Source organism: Meriones unguiculatus, chromosome 10 (assembly GCF_030254825.1).
Source record: "Meriones unguiculatus strain TT.TT164.6M chromosome 10, Bangor_MerUng_6.1, whole genome shotgun sequence".
NCBI classification, from domain to species: Eukaryota; Metazoa; Chordata; class Mammalia; order Rodentia; family Muridae; genus Meriones; species Meriones unguiculatus.
In genome coordinates, this window is record NC_083358.1 from 102,531,409 (window position 1) to 102,550,449 (window position 19,041).

The 19,041-nt window shown below is 48.9% G+C and overlaps 1 protein-coding gene across 2 annotated transcripts in view; it reads right to left on the minus strand.

Moving 5' to 3' along the window:
* Positions 1-19,041, minus strand: part of Tspan2 (tetraspanin 2) — a 40,193-nt gene that overhangs the window by 9,373 nt on the left and 11,779 nt on the right. The window contains exons 2-6 of one of the 2 annotated variants that reach the window (XM_021659935.2): positions 13,997-14,099; positions 6,168-6,265; positions 4,744-4,818; positions 3,446-3,544; positions 2,072-2,143 (exon numbers count right to left, since the gene is read on the minus strand). In XM_021659935.2, the coding sequence (XP_021515610.1) occupies positions 2,072-2,143; positions 3,446-3,544; positions 4,744-4,818; positions 6,168-6,265; positions 13,997-14,099 (447 nt within the window). The remainder of the gene's footprint in view (positions 1-2,071; positions 2,144-3,445; positions 3,545-4,743; positions 4,819-6,167; positions 6,266-13,996; positions 14,100-19,041) is intronic. The other variant, XM_060392961.1, reaches the window with a different exon arrangement.

A 19,041-nucleotide genomic window follows, 5' to 3' on the forward strand; every position in this document is an offset into this window, starting at 1 on the left:
TCTATAATTGGCTCTTTCTCCTCCATTCATTAATTCAGCGAATGACACTGCTTTCTGTAGAGGGGAAGAAGCCAGAACCCAGTGGTGGATTCTCATCTTCTCTGATAACGACCTGTGTGGTCATTAGTGTTGACGATGTCACCTTCTTCTCCGCACTCCCGCCCTCCCGTCCAGCTTGTCTCCGTTAACCTCATGTGAGCGGCAAGGAGCAGTGAAGGCTTCTCGATGAATCAGCTCAACTCCAGGTTATTCATCAGCCATCAATCTTTTTTGTTACCATCCCAGCAAAACTCGATAAAAATGCAAATCCAATCCAACCCTTAGCTCTATCTCAGCATTGAAAGCATCTTTCCTGGAGAGAGGAAGGAGGCTCACCAGGCCCATGAAAACCTCGCAAGAAATTTACAAGACTCAGAGAGCTCAGAAAGTTCCAAGACACCCTAGGCCTTTCCCCACTGTTATAAGGCGTAGACAGTTTCTGGGAGAGAGGAGCCTCTTCTACGGTGTAGCTGCCTGCCGCATGCACAGGAGACTCTCAAGTGTAGCCTTCAGGTGTTGACATCCATGCTACCTGCCATTTTGTTGATACGCCCGTCTAAGTTACCTGTCTTGTAAGTTACCTGTCTTCCTCACGCTCCTGTGAGTAACCCCAGTAAACTCATTGGCTCAGCGAATCTGACTTGGTGGGATTGTTTCTTGGTCCACGCTGGGTGAACAGAAATAGATTTCCCAGGAAACGAGCATAGCCCTTGAAGAATAGGTCCCTTCTCTTTGAAGAAGTCGTTTCTCACAGGTATCCTGGGTTTTCTGTTTCCACTCAAAGATGGACGTATCTGCAAACAACTGTCTTCCTTCAGTCTGGAATGTCACCTTCTCATTCATCCTTTGCGATTCACCTCGACAGCCACAGCCTCCTTTGGGCCCCTGGTGAGTGCGCTCTGCTCCTTTTAATATAGCCATCACTTAGCTCAGTGGCATTAACAGCTCCAGACAGTGTCTTTGTCAGCCTGATGCAATGCTTCCAGTGGCAGTTCGTGACAGCTGAGGCCTGTTTCTCATCCCTTCATTGCCAAGTACCTGAATGCATCAACACCATTGTTCACAGTCTCACATCTCTACCTAACTGCAGCTGCTGTCCGTGTGCTGAGATCCCCAGCACTGTGTCATCCTCAGACCCTACGGTCTGGCTCTTCGTCTGCCTCCGGAACTCCTCTCATGCTACTGAGCTCTCAGCGAGCAGTGCCTCTGCCCCCCTGGTCACCCAGGCAGGGATCCTTCAACCCTGACCCCCTCTAATGGGTCTCCCTGCGCTGTAGGTTCCACCTCTGAACAGCCCTTCCCCTCTGTGTGCGATCTGAGACAGGCACCACCTGCATCGTGCCCCTTCATGACCCTGCAGCCCTCCTGTCTACCTTCCAGGCACAGATGGTTTGAGGACCTTCTCAAGGCAAAAGGGATTCACAGTCTACTGACAGTGATGCCTTCCTCACACTTCCAGGTGTAAAGCCAAGTTTGTTGCTCCTGGAAATGTTAGTCAGCATTCCTCTGGGCTCCTGTTCCACACCAACGGAGCATCTTCCCGGCATGACCCTCTTCTGGCTTCTTTCTTGATTCCCCTTTGACAAGATTCATATCCTTCCACCCCAAGCTTTCCTATTTCTGCTGTGTCTCCGTGGTTCCCTGGACATTTTGCATATCACCACAGCCATGGGCTAGCCTATGAAGCCACTGAGAGGGGGGGACTGTCTCTACTTGTAGAATACCTGACAGAGCAGTTAAATTTACCAGAGCTGTGACTGTCCCAGAAAGATGTGGGGAACACAGACCTCTGGCCCTGGTGAACCAATGGCATAGCCACTGGCAATCAAGCCTCCCATCGTTCCCCAGAGTATGAGGAACCTGGCTTGGTGTTGCTGTCTATTTCACATGGCATGAGTAAGGCTCAGGATGCACAGGGAGACAGCCACCTAGAATCCCTGGAAGGAAGACTTGAGCCTCTCTGCCTCAACTGTCATCAAAGCCTCCTCACAGTCGGGGGCTGGTGAAGGGAACCTGGAACCACCCGGCTTACCTCGGGGCCTGGAAGCTCCTTTGGACACGTGGGCTGGACTTGTTCAGAGCTTTCTTTTCCACAGCACTGAAACTAGAGAGCAAGAAGAGGCTTCAGGACACAGGAGGCAGGAATGCTGGCTCCAAGGCTCAGCATCTCTGCTGCCTGGCAGTGCCAAGGCCACAAAGCTGCTCTGAGGCTCAAACTGCTGTTTCTGGAGAGCGAAGGAAGAATCAAAGAACTGTGCTGGCAACCCAGGAGCAGGACTTCTCCAAAGCTGCAGATGTCTTACGACGTAAAGTGATTCGAGGCAGTGTAAGGCAAGGAGCCAACTGCTGGTGTCCTCCATGAAGCGCTACCTTAAAGACAGAAGGGGCCTCCCATGCTAGCTCCCTCAGACCTGAAGTCCAAAAACCTGTGAAGGAGCAAAGCTTTCTGAGCTTTGGGAAGGGCTCATTAGCCAGGGACTATCTGAGAAGAGAAGAGAGGTAGCCATAGGAAAGCCCAGGGCCAGAAGAGAAGGCATGAATGCTGGCTGGCAAACATTGGGGCTTGCCTTGGGGCTGGCTGCTTAAGACAAAGGGATCTGTGTGCTGCTTGATGTCTCTGGGGAACCTTCTAAGACACTCTTGTCATACAGAGCCAGGTACCTGGAAACACATGGTCCAGAAGTTCACAGTTACTTCTCCAAAGTGCAGCGTTTAAGAAAACAGAAAGGCCCCGGTCTGGCCCCTTTCCTCTATAAGCCTTTCTCTAAACAGCACACTCTAGCACATTTCCATGGAACATTCTGGAAGGGAATACAGTTGTCTTCCCACCACCTTCATTTTACAAGAGCAGGTTTCAGAGAGGTCTAACTAACTCACTCAGAGTCCCAAAGCTGCTAAGACGGAGCGCTGCCGCTGAGCGTTTCTGGCTTAAAGGCTAACATGCTTGCTTCCGTCACACCACAGTGTCACCTCTGAGAGGAATGACATGCATTTGGGTGGCTTTCTCAGGGTCCTGCTCATGCTTTTTGGTCTTTTCTGGGCGCATACTGACTTCTTGTGAATCTGAGGTAGGCTTCATTCTAGCCAAAGGTCTACACAAAGTATGAGCTACGGTTCTTATCAGAGTTAACATAGGACACAGCTGCTTCCATTTTTCCATTTATTTCCTTTCTATCTTTCTTTCTTGTTTTTTTTTTTTTTCTCTGTGTAGCCCTGGCTGTCCTGGAGTCACTTTGTAGACCAGGCTGGCCTTGAACTCATAGAGATCTGCCTGCCTCTGCCTCCCCGAGTGCTGTGTGCACGGTGTCCGGCCTATTTTTATTTTTAATTTAGACGATTAGAGAGAGCCTGGCCTATCCACGACTAGGAGAAAATGTGCTGTCAAAGAAGAAGTCAGGCTACTCACTGCCGAGTGGAAGGTGATGAGAGTCCCATTTCCCCTTGCCCTGTCTTTAAGGTAGTCGCTGTAGGCCTCCTCATACATGGTCTGTACGTGTCGTATAGCCTGGAAAAACAACAGGGAAGTTGCAGACACCTATCTTTACCAAAGAAAAATCTCCCCTTCTGTGGCGTTTGGGAACCCTGCTTTTCCTCGCGTGCCTCGTATCCTAACGTGTTTCTGCATCCACAGAGCAAAACGCAGATTCTGGAGCTCCTGAGACGATGTTGAAGATGGAAGAACAAGCTGACCAAGAATGCTTTCCTACATCAGCGCCGCCTCCTACAGTGGGGATTTCTAAACCCGACCGGCTCCACTGTCAGCTGGGCCCATCTTGGAGCTCCTGGTGAGCCCCTCGAGGTGAAATCTGTGACAGTGTGGTTTCATGCCAGCTGAAAGGCAGATGTCCACTGCCAAGGAAGATGTTCTGCACCCAGATATCATACGCAGCTTAGGAAATGCCTTTTCTAGGGCAAAGACCTATGACCCCTAAATCCACAGGCTTCAGCTCCATATGGAGCTAATCTGAAGGTTGTAATCTCCGGATACAAGCAGCCATGTTAAGAAAGTTTCATAGGGGTGACAGTCATTCATTTTGTGTGTGTGTGTGTGTGTGTGTGTGTGTGTGTGTGTGTTTATCAGTTTTACGCTTAAGCTCATACACACAGTGTGGCTGGCACATGAATTCACTGGAAATACAACCCTCTCGAGGCTCTATCCTTCCTTCTTTTCCTTTCCACTCTTCTGTGTCACAGGCTTCTTATCCTTCTAAAAGGCCATGTGCCCTGTGGGCTCTCCTTATAACCTGTTTTGGGCACTAAGGATTGCTACATGCATGCAGCAGGTCAGGCTTTAGCTCCTCACAATAGTGTGGCCCCTGTCTAGTCCAAGCCTTTGGAACAAGTGACAGTCAGAGAGATAAGAAGGTAGGGTCTTCCTCCTTGCCCCATTCTCATGTCTGTAACCTAATGCCTGCCTCACTTTGAGCTAGGCACAACCTTAAACTAGAAATCCTAAAAATCAAAACAAACAAACAAAAAGCAACCAACCAACCACAGACCAGTTTATACATTAAATAGAAACCATATATTACCACTCATATATATATGCAGAGGTCTGTACAATACTAAGTTAGAAGGTTCTACTTATACAATTTGGAGGGGGGGATATTTTGTTTCTTAATAACATTTTGCATTGGGTATGCTATAACATTTGACATGGGAAAAATGCCTTAACAACCATGAGAACTTGTAGGTTCTACTTACTACGTCCTTGCCTATAAAAGCAAATACTCCAGTGGCTACTTCAGCAGCAAATATCACCAGCAGACAGGTGAAAAACTGTGGAGAGAAAATACTAATTTCATTAATTTAATACCCTTTCAACTCATTTACCCTGTTTGCATCTGGTTCCCCCGGCAAGGCAATGGGTTGGGCTATGTGTCCGATAATAGGGACTCTTTACCCACTTTGTCTCCGTCATGCAACTATTCAGGCACTTTTGTGTGGCTTGTCTGTCATTTCACTGAACAATTGTTTATTGAGCATGTGTTCTGTGCCAGGCTCTGTCCTTTGTGCTGGCTATACAATGGTAGACAAGATCCCAGCCTCTCCATTATCATAAAGCTTGTATTGGGCAAGAAGATACAGTAAATGAACAAAGCTTTTAAAAATGGATAAAGGAATATTAGACAGTCACACAGAAACCCTATCACCTAGCACAGCACCCAGCATTGACATACTCAATAAATACTTGATGACCAAGTCAGCTCTGTAGAGAGGAAATATGGCTGCCAGTGACACCTGGGCTTGGGGAAGAGTGTGATGTGAGTGTTGTGGTCTGGAAGGCTTCTCTGAGAAGAGGGAGAGAGGAGTAGAAGTATGTGTGTGTGTGTGTGTGTGTGTGTGTGTGTGTGTATGTGTGTGTGTGTGTTTGTGTCCCCTTATGGATAAAGGTCTGCCAGGTCTTCGGTTTGCTAATCAAACTCAGCTCTGTGGAAAACAAAACAGAGCTTCTCAGCCTTTTGTTTTGTTTTGTTTTTTAGAGAAAGAAAGAATGTATAAGAGAAAAACCAGACATTTCACATGCCATAGATCAGAAGCAGCAGGCACACATGGAAAACCCGAAGAGTGCGATGGGAATGGGAGACGAAGGGGTCTCAGAATACCCTGCTTTGGGCGAGAAGTCCAAAACTTCTCTCTTCTGCCACTCAGATCCTTTAGGCCTCAGAGCAGTGGCTGGGTATCAGGTAACAGAGACTGTTTTTGTTGTTGTTTTCTCAAACAGAAGCTGCTGGTTAAAATAAGGCACCAGAGGGGATGTCTGACTAAGTTATTGATCTTAACCCAAAATGCTTTCCTTGTAGATAACAGTTCTTTCCTAGCTATGGCAATCTTTAAGCTGCCTCATCCACAATGAAATATTATTTCTCAAAGAACAATCAATTCCTAAGCACTCTCCCCCAAACATCTTTACACTGATGACCTCATTGTTTTCACATTTTCCATATGAGGCTGGAACAAAGATAATATTATTCTCACGCAGGAGCTGGGAAAAACAGACATCAGAGAGAGGGTCCAGTGCCGAGGCTTTATGTCCTAGAGGCGCTAGTGCTTCTAACAAGGTCTCCTGACTCCCTCCGGGGAAGCCTGCCAACCCATCCCGTGCCCATGCCATAAACCCCACTTACTGATCCGAGCACACACTGTGACTCACGCATGGCTCCGCAGCACCCGAAGAAACCCACAGCCATCATCAGGGCCCCAGCTCCAACCAGCACATAGAGCCCTGTGGACGAGAGGCCAGGGAGACCATCAGAGCCTGACCAAGGCTGAGCCAACCACTAACAGTGCAGGAGACAAGAGCCCTGTCCCACATACCAACCAAGCTCTGGCTTGCATCTCTGCAGAACATTCTGCCATCACCTGCCTGCAAGGGTGACACTGATGGTCTGCATCTCACTCAGCAAAGTCATCGCATCTACTGTCAGAACAGTGGACATAGCAGGAAAATGAACCTGAAGGAAGCCAGGCAACCTGGCTGAGAGCGCGCAGCCAAAGTGGCAAAGAGGCCGCCTGTACCTACTGCTCAGAGCTGTTGCAATAAACAGCACCACATGCCTCCTGAAGTCCAAACACTGCGTCTCAAGGCTGCACCTTCATGCAGAGGAAGCTCTATTATCCCCCTAAATCCCCAGACAGCAAGTCTGGGGGTAATCAGGAGATGGCCTCACAGCTGGGACACAAGTCCAGGCCTTCTCCTGAGCCCCAGAGCCCCCTGTCCTCTGGACTTGATGGCCGTCTCATCACTGAGAGGCTTGGAGACAAGAGTAGCTGCTGCGCAGCGGGAGAGTTAGAGAGGGAACAGAGTAGGGATTTGGGCAAGGACAGGAGCATAGGACATAGGCATATGATCAGTTTTGTGTGAATATTTCTCCTTTAGGGGGCAATGCCACATATTTTGGACACATGGGAGGCATGTTACAAAATAAAACATAAAGCAAAATACCAAAAAAAAAAAAAAAAAAAAAAACACAAACAGAAAAGAAACAAACACAACAGCAAACCAAACCAAAAAACAAAGGACAAAGATCAAAACCCCAAACCAGCCAATGAGGGTGGACAATAAGGTAATGGAGACTAGCTCACCATGTTCTCACCAAGAGCTAACTGTCCTTTTGATAACTTTAGTACAATGGCTCCATGTGTGACGGGCTGTTCCTGTCAGGCCCTGCTGCCGTCATCTAGGGTAGGTTGACTGGAGTAGCTTTCATGGACCAAGGACTTCACAGAGAGTCAAGTAACTGTCCCAAGATCACCAGCTGCTGTTCTCCCTAAGAGGCCATCCTGCCTCCCAGGAAGCAACAGCAGCCTTACTTTGGGTGGTTGGAGATTTCACCTTCTAAGTCAAGCCCCAGGAAGATTTCCTCACAGAGAAAAAAAAAAAGACAGCCCCGATGTGCTGGTTCTGGGCGGCCTGAGCCAAGCCCTCCTGATTTCCTTCTCGGATCCCGAGATAAGGGAGAACACAATGCTAGGCCTGGCACTTGACTCTCTTGAGTAAGGCTGCCGGTCTCTGTTTTTTTTTCTTTTGCATTTTAGTGAGATGAGTCACCTCGAAACCATTCTTATTCACCCGGAGGTGGGTGGGGTTGGCAGTGGTGCTGGGGTCCCACCTCTGTGGGCAACCCCTGAGTCTCACATTCAGGCATTTCCTGGGGCTCCCCTTGATTGCTTGCAGTCAGTTTGTGGGCAGGCCTATCTGTGAACAGACCCCGATGAGGCCACAAGCTAGCTACACTGCTTCCTGTACCGCCCAGCCCAGCCCAGCCTAGCCCTAAAGGTCCTCGAGGTACTTCTGGGTTCCCAAGCCGGGTAAGCGTTTGCTTTGCCGTCTGGAGGGCCATGCTCATTTCCTGCTGTCCCAACCCTATCGCTTCCTCTGGTTCCCTTTTCTCGAAGAGGATCGTTTCATGGGGGAATGGATGTGGTTACAAGAGAACTGATACCATTCAAAAAACAACAGCATTGTTGGCTCCACGGCCCAGACACCTTATAGTCCTGATGTCGTCACTTTTCAAAGTTCTTTCATTTCCATCTTCTCCTTGGTTCCCCAAAGCAGCCTGGAAATCTCTGCGATTTTACAAGAGGTCAGAGGCCAGACCCCGATTACCACCCTGCATCCCTAACTGAAACTGGTTGAATAAGGGGCGGTGGTGGCAGTGGAGGCTGCAGCAGCAGCAGCACCACCACCACCCTACCGGCTCCTTCCCACAGTGCCTCAGGGGAGAGCCGTCTAAACATTCTGATTTCTTGTTGAGAATGTCATTGCCTCCCCTCACTACCATTATAGCTGCTGTTTGGTCGGGAGCGTAGATAAGGTTAGGGTCACAGCCTACAGTCCAGTTCCCTAAATCCTCATCTATGCCACAGCTTGTGAGCATCGATCGTGGTGTGACCGAGTCCTGGTCTGGTGGGAATCAGGCATTTGCAGGTTCCCATAATTTTCTGAAGATTTCAGGAACACCCTGCTTACAAGTATACAAGTGGGAACCCTCAGTCAGTAGATATTTCTCTCATGGATGGAGTGAAACACATTCAAAGTTCCGGACCAGCTACTTCACCCAACCACAAATCTGTGCTTAGATACATGTTCTGAGATCCTTTTGCCATGGGCATGTATCAGGTCACCAAAGGGCTGTGCTGTTCAGTGTCAGCCAAGTGGGAGGGGCCTCATAGCCTGAGAAGGAGGTCTGAAACAGAAAACGATGCCCCTGAAAAGGCAGGTTCCCAGTGTATGGGGAGCCCGGAGGACTTAGGACAGAGCATCTCCCCAGCGGGCACAGTTCACTTGGTCTCTCTGGCAACAATCAGAGAGATGTGCTCACTCCAACTGAATTCAACGCCTAGCACTGGCAAAACAACCTAAGTGTCTTAGCAGCTTTGGCTCCGAGACCTCTCCACAGGAAGCCTCTGTTTGCATGAAAAGATACAACTGTCCTCCTGGTTCCAAAGGAGACTTTCTGTGGAGCTGGAGAGAATCACAAAAAATTTCCATATGCACAATTCCTTGGGCCTGTCCAATCTGGCTCTAAGATTCTGCACAATGTAAGGCCTCCTGCATCTTTCAAGGATACTTTATCTAAGGTATAGTTTTAAAAAGAGCTGCAGATGGATCAGTTAGCTTATAGCTACATTTTTATTTTCTTTTTTTTTCCCTTTCTTTTCTTTTCTTTTTCTGAGACAGGATTTCTCTATGTAACAAGCCCTGGCTGTTCTGGACTCACTTTGTAGACCAGGCTGGCCTCGAACTCACAGACATCTGCCTGCTGGGATCAAAGGCATGTGCCACCACACTCGGCCTTATAACTACATTTTAATTCCAAGATGGCATCCATGGAGTCCCCGTGCCCCAACAGCACACAGGACAGACATGTGACCTACTTAATAAATCTCTCATGTTTTCTAAGCCCTATTTTCCTTGATTTGAAGGAAAGAAACCCCTTTGAAACAGCAATTTTACAAATCATTGATGACTGGGCTTTGTAATGCCAGTGAAATGCTGCCAGCAGCAGCTTTCTGGGGACATCTTCTTCCCTGACAATTACATCCCTCCTCCTCAGAGTGAAGATCTTTCTGGTAGCATCATTTCGGCTAACAAAGGATCAAGAGGGCCCGTTAGAGGCCCAGTGACATAACCTCATCTAAAAACCCTTGTTGGGAATAGATGTGCTGGCAATGCTCGCCAACGCCAGTGATTTTGGCAGCAAGATGGTCTTACGCAACCTGCTAATGATCTTTTTTTTTTTCATCTAAAATTTTTTGTGTGTGTCTCCGAAGAAGTCTTTCTATTCCAGCTTCCCTTGAATGTGTATAATTACCGCCCTCAGTCACTGAGTCTCCATGGAGATTAGTCCCAAGATCCCTCACATACCAACCAGTGGATACGTGAGCCCCTCACGAAATGGGATCGTATTTGCATATACTCCACTCACAACCCCCTGCATCTGCTAAATCATCTCTAGGTTAATTATACTATCTAGCACAACACTAGAGTTGTTAGACTCATTATTTAGGGATGAATGGCATGAAAAGATTTGTACAAGTTTAGAAGAGATGCATTAAAAAAAAAAAACTTTGATCTGGGTTTGTTTGAATTTGTAGGTGCTGAGCCAGTGGATGTGAAATCACCAACTCTATGCGTTAGTTGTATCTGTGTTTAGAGTAATACATGCTTCTGTCTGAGAAGCATATATTTCATGGGAAATATTCGGTGCTTTCTAAATTACGGCTGCAGCAGCTAACGGTTAGCATTAGCATTCTAGATGCTTTATGGGTCTCAGTCCACATCACAGGCGGGAAGTAGCATTTCCTGTTGGCTCAGCCCTCTCTGGGTAGTGCATATACTGTGCACTTGATACCTGTCATCTCAAGGACCTTCTTGATGAGAAGGCCACGTCACAAGCTGGTCTGTAAGTCTACCCTGACTGCTCCTCTGTCGTGCTGTTCCCCCTCATCAGGTGGCCTTTCATCTGTACATGTTCCCTCAGTACATGAACAGCGAGAGTTAGTATGTGCTCACAACTCACCCCTAGCTGAGTCAGTGCGGCATTTACACAAGTTCACAGATACAGAGTCCGAGATGCTGAAAATGAAAGTTGCACAGCTATGACGGGTAAATTGGAGTTGAGCCAACGTGTATACTCCAAACTCCCATGCTGGGTTTTCAGTAGGGACTTAGAACAGTGAGTTTCTTAGCCATCTATCTGCCATGTTTAACTGGTATAGGAGTTCCTGAGATATCTGACCTTCCTGCTTCCTGGGTGTTTCCCCTAAAAGAGCTAAGGTCGAGGACTCTGGGCTTCTGAGACTGGATGTGGGCAAGTCCTTTCCTTCACGGTAGTGACCTGCAGTTCTGGGACAATTGTCTCTTCTGGTTTCTGACAGAATGGCTTCGGAGAAGCTGTCCAGACATGGTAGGTAGCCTCTGTTATTCAGCTAGCATGGTGTCAGGTATGAAGTTAAAAAATATGACCAGGGTGAGTCAGAGCGTTTAAAAAGGCAAGCCTGCCCCTGAACGTTTAGCAATGGAACACTTTTCCTTCCACACAACCTCCAGCCACAATCAAAGCCAGGCTCTGGGACTCCGAGTTCAGCAGGGGGAGACAGAGGCAGCCAGGCTGTGCCTCTGGGGAGCCAAGTGCCTCCTGTTTGTGTGGGCACCCCCACTGGAGAAACCTGCTCACATCCTCTGCACACAGACATGAGCTCATGTGCTCCAGCCCAGGCTCCAGCTCCCCGAGGCAGAGAGGAGCACTCCCCACTCCCGCGATCCTGGAAGACCCTGAGGCATCATTTAAAACAACATGGGGAAGGGCAGGTTGTTGGAATTAGGAAGAGGCAGGGCTTTCTCCCTGAAAGAAACTAGCATGGAGAAAGCCTAGGAAACCCCAAGTAACCCGAGCTCTCTCGCTGCCAGCGCCACTCTTGCCAGCCTCTTCCTTCCTCACCTAAGCAACCAAAGGACACGGAGATCCCGGTCAGCCTTGAGGCCTTGGCCTGTGCCCAGAGGGACACCAAAGAGAGGCAGCAGGCAGCAGGCAGCCTGACTACCCTCTCTCCCTGTCCTCATTTTCCCACAGCCGTGTCTTCCTGCTTTGGCCAATGCCTACCACTCTATCCAGCTTGGATATTTGGTTTAGAGCCTTAGGATAGAGAGAAACTCCATTATCACAGAGAGAGAATGAGGACGCTAGAAGTGAGATCATCCCAGCAAACATGGGGCAATCCTACAAGGTCTGCCTGTGGTCTGTGTGTCTTCCTGGAGGTTTCCTCCCTCTAGGCTGAGTGGCACATTTCTCTTCTTTCCTTCTCTGTGATCCTCCTCACAGTCCCAAAAAGCTAGGGCTACAGGCAGGAACCACTGCATCTGGCTGGGTTTTGTCTTGACGAACCATTGGAATGTGTTAGCTTGTTTAGAGCAATTTTTAACAAATGGGCAGTGAGTATGAGCCGATGACTCTGAAACATATTCTTTTTTATTTTATTGGTTTTTTGAGACAGGATTTTTCCTGTGTAGCCTTGGCTGTCTTGGACTCACTTTGTAGACCAGGCTGGCTTCAAACTCACAGAGATCTGCCTGCCTCTGCCTCTCTGAGTGCTGGGATTACAGGCAAGTACCACAGGGCCTGGATTCTGAAACATATTCTAAAATATATGCACACACACACACACACACACACACACACACACACACACACACATATATATATATCACATATCATTTAGGCATAGTGGCCCACACCTGTAATCCTAGTACTTCAGAAGCAGAGGAGGAGGAACAGTTGTTCAAAGACATCATCAGCTATAGAGTAAGTTCCAGTACAGTTCTGGGTTTGACCTGAGAACATCTTGTGATCTCTCAACTCAAAAATGTTGAGCAAACGTAGGCAGGTAAAAGCGGGCTCTCTTTTATGTTGGCATTTAACCACTTTGACAAAAAACAGGGTTGAGTGTTTACCAACACCAGAGCTTCTTGCACTGAGCAGGAGCCTGAGCTGCTCTACTCAGACATTCCTGCCTTGCTGTCTAAACTAAGCCAAGTGGGACGCTCACGGCCTCTGACAAGACAGATGTGTTTTCAGCTCATGTTTGTGTGGACATTTATGCCAGGAATCTTTCTATGGTGACAAGCCATAGAAACCTGTTCCGGTGGACTTGAGTATAATGAAAGTATAGTGAGACACATAACCAAACGCCATCTCAGGGACTCAAATGATGTAACCAGAATCCAGCCTGTGGCTGCCCTTGCTCAGCTTTCTTTTCTGTCTCCTCCCTGCCATGGTCCAATGATTATCAGAAGCTCCAGGCTTCTAACTCCAGTAAAACATGGTTCCTTTTACTTCTACATTCCCAGCCTAGCTCTAGTGCCAGTCACCAGACCGATCAAGTAGCCAGCTGCTTATTGGCCTAAGTGCTCTTAAGCTAAGCGGATGGAGAATGAGTGAGTTACCTAGTAGAGCAAAAGCAATGAAGCAGTCTATGAATAGCCTGGATCCTTCCTTCTCCCCACCCTTGGTGCTGCAGGGCATGAGTATGGGCTTGTCTACCTTGGTTCCTCAGCCACATCTTCCCTTGTTGTTAGCCCATGGTGAGCGACCGTAAGCATGCGCATAGTCAATGCTCAGCACTTGGAGGGCTGGGTTTTTTTTCTCAAGAAACAGCACCAGGCATAACAAGGAAACTAAGGACCAAGACTTAGAGAGGCAGCCATTGCTATCCTCTCATGAACCATGGTTGCTTAAGGCATAGAAATACGATGCAATTCTGGTCAATAGGCTGCAAAAGGAGACTTCTGGAAGAGGACATGTGAAGCAAAATTTCCTTTTTCTCCTTTGAATTATGCTATATGAGGACACAATGCTGGAACCACCATAGGAGGGCAAAGAAGGGCTAAATACTAGGGGGACCAAAGCCCCTGAGAAGAACACCAGCTTCACCTGCGCACCGCCCCCATTTCCTCACCTCACCTCCTTCCTGTCTTGGCAGGACACGTGGCTGTTGCCCCTTCTCCAGGGACAGGCCTCTCCTGTCCCCTCTATGGGATTCTTCCCTTGTCTCAGCAGTCTCTTCTGATGGAAGTTTTGAGATCAGCACCCCCAATTTTGAAGTAACTCTTCTATTTGAGTTGTTTCCATGTTAAAACAAACATCGGATCGCAAAGTAAAATATTGACTCATCAGGGCCCCCATGACACCCTGCGTGAACTGGTGACCTACTCCAGAGACAAAAGTATTTCCTAACTCTTTAAGATGGAGTTTGGTTACAGTTCCTTGAGACTTCTTTAAGGAAACAAATCTGCTTCACTGGGGCCTTCTTCCATCCCAGAGAGAAGAGGAGGGGGCCTCAGAGGCACAGCCCCCAGTTCCAGGTGAACTGCTTAGGAACAGAGGTGAGGCAGCGGCCCCTCCCTCTCCCCGGCCCCTCATGCCCAACCCTTAGGGAAACTGAAGTCACTCACCCACGTAGAAATACTCTGGGGACTTGTCCTCTGACGATAGATCCTTTATGGTGCCTCCAAACCGAAACCATAGTCCAAATGCAATAACGGCTGATCCAGCCAGCTGGAAGAGAAACAGCAGAGTGTTCACTATGGAGTGAGAGTGTGCCCACAGACTGCGGGCACAGTGGGCTTCGGGAGCTTCCCCTGTGGGCACCATCTTGCCTATTCTTCAGGTTTTGCCAGGAAGGAAACCAGGCTTAGAGGCGAAAGCATGGGCATGATGCCCCTCAGGGTCCTGATGACAGATCAGCTCCGGGCTGTCCTGACTCCATTCACAGGGTTTGCTATGACACTGGGCTTCCCAGTGGTTATTTGGCACCCATGGACTAAAAGTGTGTGTGTGTGTGTGTGTATGTGTGTGTGTGTGAAAAACCACTGTTCCAACAACATTCTCCCTGCCAGGCACCTCTCTGCCGCTTTCATCGTTGCCTCTTGCTGGGTGTACCGAACTTCCTCACCTACATCTTAGTGAGAGGCCACTGTCTCAAGGGGGAAGTCACCAAGAGCAAGATGAACTCCAGGACCCGGGGGAAGCCACCTTCTAAATTAGAAAACCAAACAAACCCACGCCAGCCTCGGGCCCACCTACACGTCATGATGAAGTTTCCAATTATGTGCGCATATGCAGGCAGATACCCGTGGCGGGCGGCCAACTCGGCTCAAACACTCCAATCACCCCCTCTTCTTGATTCCTACATGGTGACCGCTATCCTGCCCCTGCCCAGGCATGGTTTTGCAGGCAGGGGAGGAGGGGTTTGTTGTTATTGTTGTTGTTGCTATTTTGAGTTTCCATGGAAAGTGAGAAAGGAATTTTTTTTTCTCTCTCTCTCTGAGAAGGCATAGTCTGTATGCTATGTGGCTCATGGAGAGGCTGAGTGGCTGGGCAGGCAGGCGGCTGGTAGAGTCATCACTGGGCTTCCTCTCCTGAGGCTGAAGGCTGTTATAGGCTCCGTGTCCCAGCTGACAGCCTGGCATGTCAGTGGCAGGACTGTCCCAACCACAGTCCAGCAGGCTCCAGCCACTGTGCTCCTCCACAAACACTACTCAAGAGTATCACTATATCAATCAGCTCACCGTTATTTACAGGGGGCCTTGTGAGTGCAAAGAACTATGGGAAAATCATCAGAGATGCAAAAATAGCAGCCTGCCTCTGCCAACTCTTCTAGTTTCTACTGCGCAACTGTAGCCTTTCAGTAGACAGCGAGGATCTGCTCTTATCTGAAAAGAGGTGAGCACCCACAGATGCTGGCAGTGGAAGCCAAGGAGGGAAGGCAGAGCAGAGGTATAAGGCGGAAAATTCCAGTTGGGGTTGGGCCGGAGGCTTGTAGGCTCCTTCTTGCTTGTAGGGCTGCTTGTAAGAGACACAGTCCTACCCTTGGAAAGTTACATGGCTGGATTTGTATGAGGGAAAGCTCCTCTCCATCTTCTGTTGCCCAAGGCCAAATTCCCTGTGTGGTTGGCTTCTTCAGAACTATGCAGGCCTGCCTTTAGTGAGGGGGAGTGGGCGGCTGAGCAGCTGGCTACTCCCATATGCAATAACTCAGGGTTTCCAGTCCTCAGAGAAGACACTAATTGGATAATTGGAGGGGCAGCTAAAAGCTTGGCCTCACCTGTATTTTGAAAAACTTTTTTTTTTTTTTTGAGCTGGCTGGCATGGAAACATGAGAAGAAATCATGCTAAGGCACAACAGTATTTGCCTCTGAAGGGTAGAATTACAGGTGATGTTTTCCTTCCGTCTTCTAAGGGCTCTACATTAATTACGCATTAGTCTTCTATGTTTAAAAAAACATAGCGTTTAAGAAAGCATGGGATACTAGATTTTATGTCCAATAGGGAAAATGGAGAATCTTCTTGGTATGTGAGGAAGGCGCCAGCTTTGGGGTCCTAGCTGTTAGGTGCAGAGAGAAGTACTGTCCTTGGTTAAACCTGTCCCTAGAAGTGCCTGGGGCTGCCTGGGATGAGCCTGCCCAGAGAACCACACAGGCTTCCCTGCTTTCCCATCTCTCTGGTGCCTGAATGGAAACACAGAGTTTCCAAACACAAAGCAAAATCTATTGACAGAGGCCCTGGGCCCAAACCCAGCAGCCACCACACGGAGTATGGAGGAGGTGACCAGTCTCGGGGACACCCTACCACGAGGCACATTTTTGGAATCTCTGAACACAAACTCTAATTTATAGCTGTCTGGATCATCCTCCCAGACAGAATCCATTTGCCCGGCTCTGGCACAGATGTGTTTCAGGCATAATGGAAAATGAAAAGAGAGGTTACAATTTAGAACCACTGGGCAGAGGGGGGAGAAAAATCTGCGCTTGCTCATCCACGCCCCCAACCTCCAACCACACGTACATGGCTTTCCTCCCTGGGTCAAGGAAACTGTGGCTAGCTGAATGTCACCACTGTGTGGCAGGGAATCCTCCCAGAATGCTGTGGGCTGTATGAGGGACGCATGGGTAAGGAGCTGGCCAGGGCCTCCCTGATGAGAAACAGACAGGTCTCTGCTGTGGAAGGAGGCATAGCAGCTGCCGGGCAGCTCTTCGGCCCTTCTGAATGTTGTCAGGCTCAGGAGATGCCATGTCTGGTGTACTTGGGCTTGGTGACCCACACACTAGAAACTGCTTTGGGGGTTGGGGGGAAGACCACACTAATTCCATCCCAGTGAGAGTGAAGGAAGCAAGCTCCCTGTCAGTTACGAGGGTCTTTTACTGTAAGCGTTCCCTATAACCAGAAGATGCTCTTCCCTAACACTCAGGAAAAGCTTTCGGGCCTCTTCAGTCTTAAACTCAGTAGGCCCCACAACCCCCTACGACACAATGCTTTTAATTTTAGCCTGTTGCATTTGCATTTAGAATACTGTACCCAGACTTAGCTAAGGCTGAAGCAAGCAAGAAATGAGAGAATGTCCCTTCTCCCTTCCCTTCTTGCCTCCACTTTTATGTCTGTTCACTTCTTCCTCCTCTTCCTCCTTTAGTAACAATCAACCATGGTACAGGCCAGGCCAGGCACTGTGCTCCATATCAGAGACGTGGAAAATGATCACATAAAGCAAGAAACGCAGTAAGACACTGGAACTGTGCTGAAGGGGAAGAGCATGCATTACTGAGAGAGGGCACAGACCGCATCACTGTCAGGCAGCAGTCATCACCACCCTGCTAGTGCCTTGAAGGAGTTGGGTTTCATGAAGCAGCAAAGAATTAGTGGGATGAGAAAGCTCGAGGCAGAAGGAAGAGCATAGGGAAGAGGGCTGTCGGTTACCTCCGTGCTTCACTGAGAAACGGTAGAGTCATCACAGGAGTGTGGGGCAGCCACAGCTTATGGCTTCTGCTGAACATCGTGGGGAGCCCACTGTAGGGCCCCAAGGGATGGGAAATAGAATCTCAGTTCTTGTTTTGATGGGAGTGAGCAGGTGTCTGAACGTTGCTTAGCTGCCAGTGAGCAGCCACAGAGAGGTGCTCAGGACCACACAGAGGATGCCCAGGGGCGGTAAGGAGACTGAGAGGGCCAGTGAGGGTCACTGTAGCAGCAAGGAACACTGCCAAGGGCCACTCTGCGTCTAAGGCCAGGGCTACTTCCAGGGTCCCTGGCAGAATGATAAGAAACACTGTTGCCTCTCAGAAATGGACTTTTTTTTTGGATATTCGCCCACCCATTTTGTGCGGGAGGGGGAACATGCAGTGAGGAAGAGTTAGCGCTTCAGAAGGAAAAGCCACCGGGTGGAAATCTACTGAGGAACAGCCTAGCGCAGACCCCTGTGTGCTCACAGAAACCATGGCAGTCATTCTGTTCCTGCAGCTCAGCTGTACACACGGCATTCCAAAAATTCCACCAGAAAGCTGGCTGTGGGAGTGCGCACCTATAATCCCAGGATCTAGGAGGCAGAAGCAGGAGGATTGCTGTGAGTTTAACACTAGCCTGGGTTATGTAACTAGTACTAGCCAGTCTGGGCTACCTAGCAAATACTAGGTTAGCCTGGGCTACATGATAAAACTCTGTCCCCAAAACAGTAACAAAAAAAAAAAAAAGTAAAAGAGCCTGAAGTTGTGGCATACACCTTTCATGCCAGCACATATGAGGCAGAGGAAGGACGAACTTTGCCAGCCTGGTCTACATAGTGAGTTTTGGACCAGCCAGAGCTACATACTGAGGTCCTGTCTTAAACATGACCAAGAAAATCAAAAGAAAGGAAGAAAGAAAATATTATACGATAGGCTAGTTTTAGGGAACACAGGAGAAACTGGTGCACAAACATGCATAAATTAGAAGGAAAACGGTGACTGGAGCACAGTACAAGGAGCAGACAGGGCCACACAAACCCATCGTTAAGCAGGACAATCACAGATATTTTCATGGCTAAGTTACTTCAATAGCTACAGTAGAGAGTTTGCAGAACACACACACACACACACACACACACACACACACACACACACACAGCTTGCCAAGACGTCTTTAGAGAAGATGTTTATGGTCTAAAACTCAGTGGCAAAAAGGGTGGAAGGGCAGATTCACAGTATTTTGAAGCAAAGCAGATGGGTAACAACTGCCCATCAGGTAAGAGCCGTCTGCAGAAGACAAGGCCTTCAGCTCCACACAGGACTGCGTTTCAACTGTATTTTACTGCACTTCCTCCCCCTTTTCAGGGACTGCTCCTGAAACATCCCACCTTAGCACTCTCTCCCTATAAATCACAAGCAAGGAAGGGTCATCCCGCTGCCAGCTGCGAGGAGGCAGTACCGAGATGCAGAATGAAAACACGACCCCCCTAGGCCAGTCGTCCAGTACGCTCAGCCTTCCCCTCCCGGACACAAGCCACCTGCACGACAAGGAGCAAATGTGTGCTGCCACTCAGCTCTCTGCTGACGAAACCAAGCAGAGAGGATCCTTTCTGGGCCAAAAGCATCCCCAGGGGAAGTTCCAGCCAAGCGTGTGTGCTTCTACCCAGTCGGGAGACAGCAGGAGGGGCTCAGATGCTTTCAGGCCCCCTGTCTTTCCTCACGTGGGG